The 2,933-nt window shown below is 35.2% G+C and overlaps 1 protein-coding gene across 1 annotated transcript; it reads right to left on the bottom strand.

Annotated features, from left to right (window-relative positions):
* Nucleotides 1-807: 807 nt before the first annotated feature.
* On the bottom strand, nt 808-2,101 carry LOC143531222 (uncharacterized). The gene is made up of 3 exons (XM_077026566.1): nt 1,541-2,101; nt 1,355-1,424; nt 808-1,289 (listed from the first exon to the last, which is right to left on the bottom strand). Exons 1-3 carry the CDS (start codon nt 2,099-2,101, stop codon nt 808-810), a joined length of 1,113 nt encoding a protein of 370 aa, XP_076882681.1.
* Nucleotides 2,102-2,933: the final 832 nt, after the last annotated feature.

Genomic DNA, 2,933 nt, shown 5'->3' with positions numbered 1-2,933 from the left:
TGTTCCTGAGATGGATGGAAAAGAAAAGAAAATTGCATTTTTACTATTATACCCTTTATAGAGAAATTAAATAAAAAATACTCCAACATGCCAAAAAGATTATGTTTACTAGGGATGAGTTCGGGATGGTACCGCTACCGATCCCGAAAAGTTGAAATATTTGGTACCGGTACCGAAATGTTCGGTTCGGTACCGGTATTCCGTGCAAAATTCGGGAAATATCGGTACAGTACCGACCCGTACTGCTACTGGTCCCGTACCAATATCAAAAACTCAAAACTTGGTACCGATTCGGACCCGACGTTACCATATCGATACGAAATTCAGCACAAACACTCATCCCTAACATTTACTCATGGTGTGAACCTGGTTAATAAGTAAATGGTTCTAAGCTAATTTTAGCTCTTGGCCTCTAAGCATCATAAGCCACTCATTTTTTTACGAGATTATTATCATCTCCATGTGTTAATTATGATCATCTCCATGTGTTCTCAAATGTAATATACATATTTATATTTTGTATGACTAGTGTTCAACAGCAGAATCAATATGTTGCTGTAAACATTGAAGTTTGGCATCTCTTTTTAATGGATAACTTTTATGACAAGTGAATTTAATTGTTTAAATCAGTTAATTCTAAAAAAAAGTAGCAGCTAATAAACACTCAAGATATATTGTTAACAGAAAAACTAGCTGGCCTGAACCAGTTACATAATTGTTTTCAAAATACATCACCAAAACCTACCAACAAAAAAAATAGAAATAACGTAATCTTCGTCTAAATTACAATAACATTCTATTTTGTAACTATTTTGACATATCTATTTCATTGTTTGGATACATCAAATAGTTAGTCCACATTTCATTTGCAATTGAATTCCTTAGTTGGTCCACTCTGGTACTACCCTCATGCGCATCTCTTGTATTACGATGTTCTTCCTCTTCGCGCCCATTTAGCACCTCGCGTATGACCTCGTCTTCTAGATCTTTGTCATGATCTTCCTCTAGTAAAAAGTGGTGTAAAATACAACATGCCAAAAAGATGGAAGATTGTGTTTCACAAGAGTAAAATGGTTCCGTCGTACTTCTAATAATAGGAAATCTCTTTTTTAGAACACCAAATGCTCGTTCAATTGCGTTACGTAATGATGCGTGACAAAGATTAAACAATTCCTTTGCATTCTCAGGGGCACGAGTAGAGTACTCTTTCAAATGATACCTAACACCTCTATATGGCGCCATTAAGGTACTTGTATGAGGCAAACCCGCATCTATCAAACAATATTTGCCTACAATCAAGTTCTAATTAGTATTATCAATATTACACAATTAAGTAAATTTGGTTTAAGATTACCTGTCGGAATAATTAGTTTATCTTCTCTTGTTAGCGCATTCTTTATAATTCTTGAGTCTGATGCAGTACCCTCCCAACCAGTTAAAACATATATGTAAACTTCAAATCAAATGTGCAAGCAGCCAATACATTTATTGTCGGGTATCCCTTGCGAACACGATATCTAGGGGCATCTTTATTAGGTACTCTGACACGAACATGTGTTCCATCAATTTCCCCTATACAATCATTTAAAAAAGGATGAAATCTCTTCTTTTCTTGAATTTCTTTTGGGACAATGTCACCTTTTGGTTGTTGAAGATAACGATTTTCTAACGATAAAATTGCTCGCAGAACTCTATGAAGGCACCGACTAGTTGTTGATCCAGAACGACGATATATCCAAGAGGCAAACCGATTTCTCAAATCATTACCAACAACATGTAAAAATCTTGCAACATGTTCTTCAACAGACATGCGTTGAGTAGGTCGAAGACCGCCGTCACGCTCTAAGATATTGCACAACGTCATAAAAGCTTTCTCACTCATTCGGATAAGTTCACGACATTTACCACTATTTAAAAGGTCGTGTAACATCTCTTCTCGTACATGTCTTCTCTGTAAAATTTCATCTCTAGTCGGTAAATTAACATGTACCGTTGAAGGCCTACGTTTTGTAATGAAAGCCACCACTATGCAAATCAGGTTAATTGCTTGCAGTTGTCTAGCCCGCACAACATGAGCTATCTTGAGTATATGATTATCCATTGTGAGTTTATGAACTGTGGAAAAGTGTTAGTTGATTAGATATATAAGACATAAGAAAGTTAGGCTTATGATTTAACTTCCGATAATTGTTTTATTAAGTGTAGTAGCATGGTGGCACACAGTCTAGTGAGTTTAAATCTGAATGAATGAATCTAAACCAAAAAATGCAACAAATCAATGTCTTCATGTATAAAAGATAATAATTCAAGCAAGCAGCATGTGTTTCAATGTCATAACTACAACATCCCAAACACAAATAGCTTGTAATATGATCATATGGGTGTTTTCGTGGTTTTAAACCAAATCGTGAACTGTGAACACCCATCAATGGCAATGGAACCCAAGCCCAATTAGAAAACCCAAAACCTGAAACATTTGGGAAAGGTAATACCGTTTCATTAGGGTATGAAACGGTTTTGGGATTACTTTTGAACCTTTTCACGGGTTTGGGACGAGTTTGAGATAAGTGTCCGCTAACCTGACCCGATTAGCCCTGTTTATACACACCATGTACCTAATTGTTATCTAGGAATCATTTGTTTGTTGCCTATAATTATTTTTTAACTGAGTTTTGAACTAACAGTGTGCCATCATTACTTTTGGTATCTTTCAGAAAGTATATTTTGTTTGATTATCATACCTAAAAACATTGAATTTTAATTTTTTTTAAATTAAAAAGGATAACTCAACAAGAACATAGCCTTCCAGATCGTCAACTATATATGCTTGGTAGGGTATTATTTGACAATTATATTTAAATATGGTGCATACCATGGCTGTAGGTTACCTCAATATTCTTAATGCGTGCCTAATTAACTCAAGATAAACCATA

Source organism: Bidens hawaiensis, unplaced genomic scaffold, assembly GCF_021521415.1.
Source record: "Bidens hawaiensis isolate Kalapana, Puna unplaced genomic scaffold, B.hawaiensis_p1.1 tig00009092_1, whole genome shotgun sequence".
NCBI classification, from domain to species: Eukaryota; Viridiplantae; Streptophyta; class Magnoliopsida; order Asterales; family Asteraceae; genus Bidens; species Bidens hawaiensis.
The sequence above is the reverse complement of the archived record's forward strand: the minus strand, read 5'-3'. Positions and strand labels throughout refer to the sequence as shown.

Coding starts and splice junctions, on each gene's coding strand:
- LOC143531222 (XM_077026566.1), bottom strand. CDS start 2,101: ATGGATAATCATATACTCAAGATAGCTCATGTTGTGCGGGCTAGACAA. Junction 1,425..1,540: donor GAACACATGTTCGTGTCAGA/GTACCTAATAAA, acceptor ACTGGTTGGGAG/GGTACTGCATCAGACTCAAG. Junction 1,290..1,354: donor TAAACTAATTATTCCGACAG/GTAATCTTAAAC, acceptor ACTTGATTGTAG/GCAAATATTGTTTGATAGAT.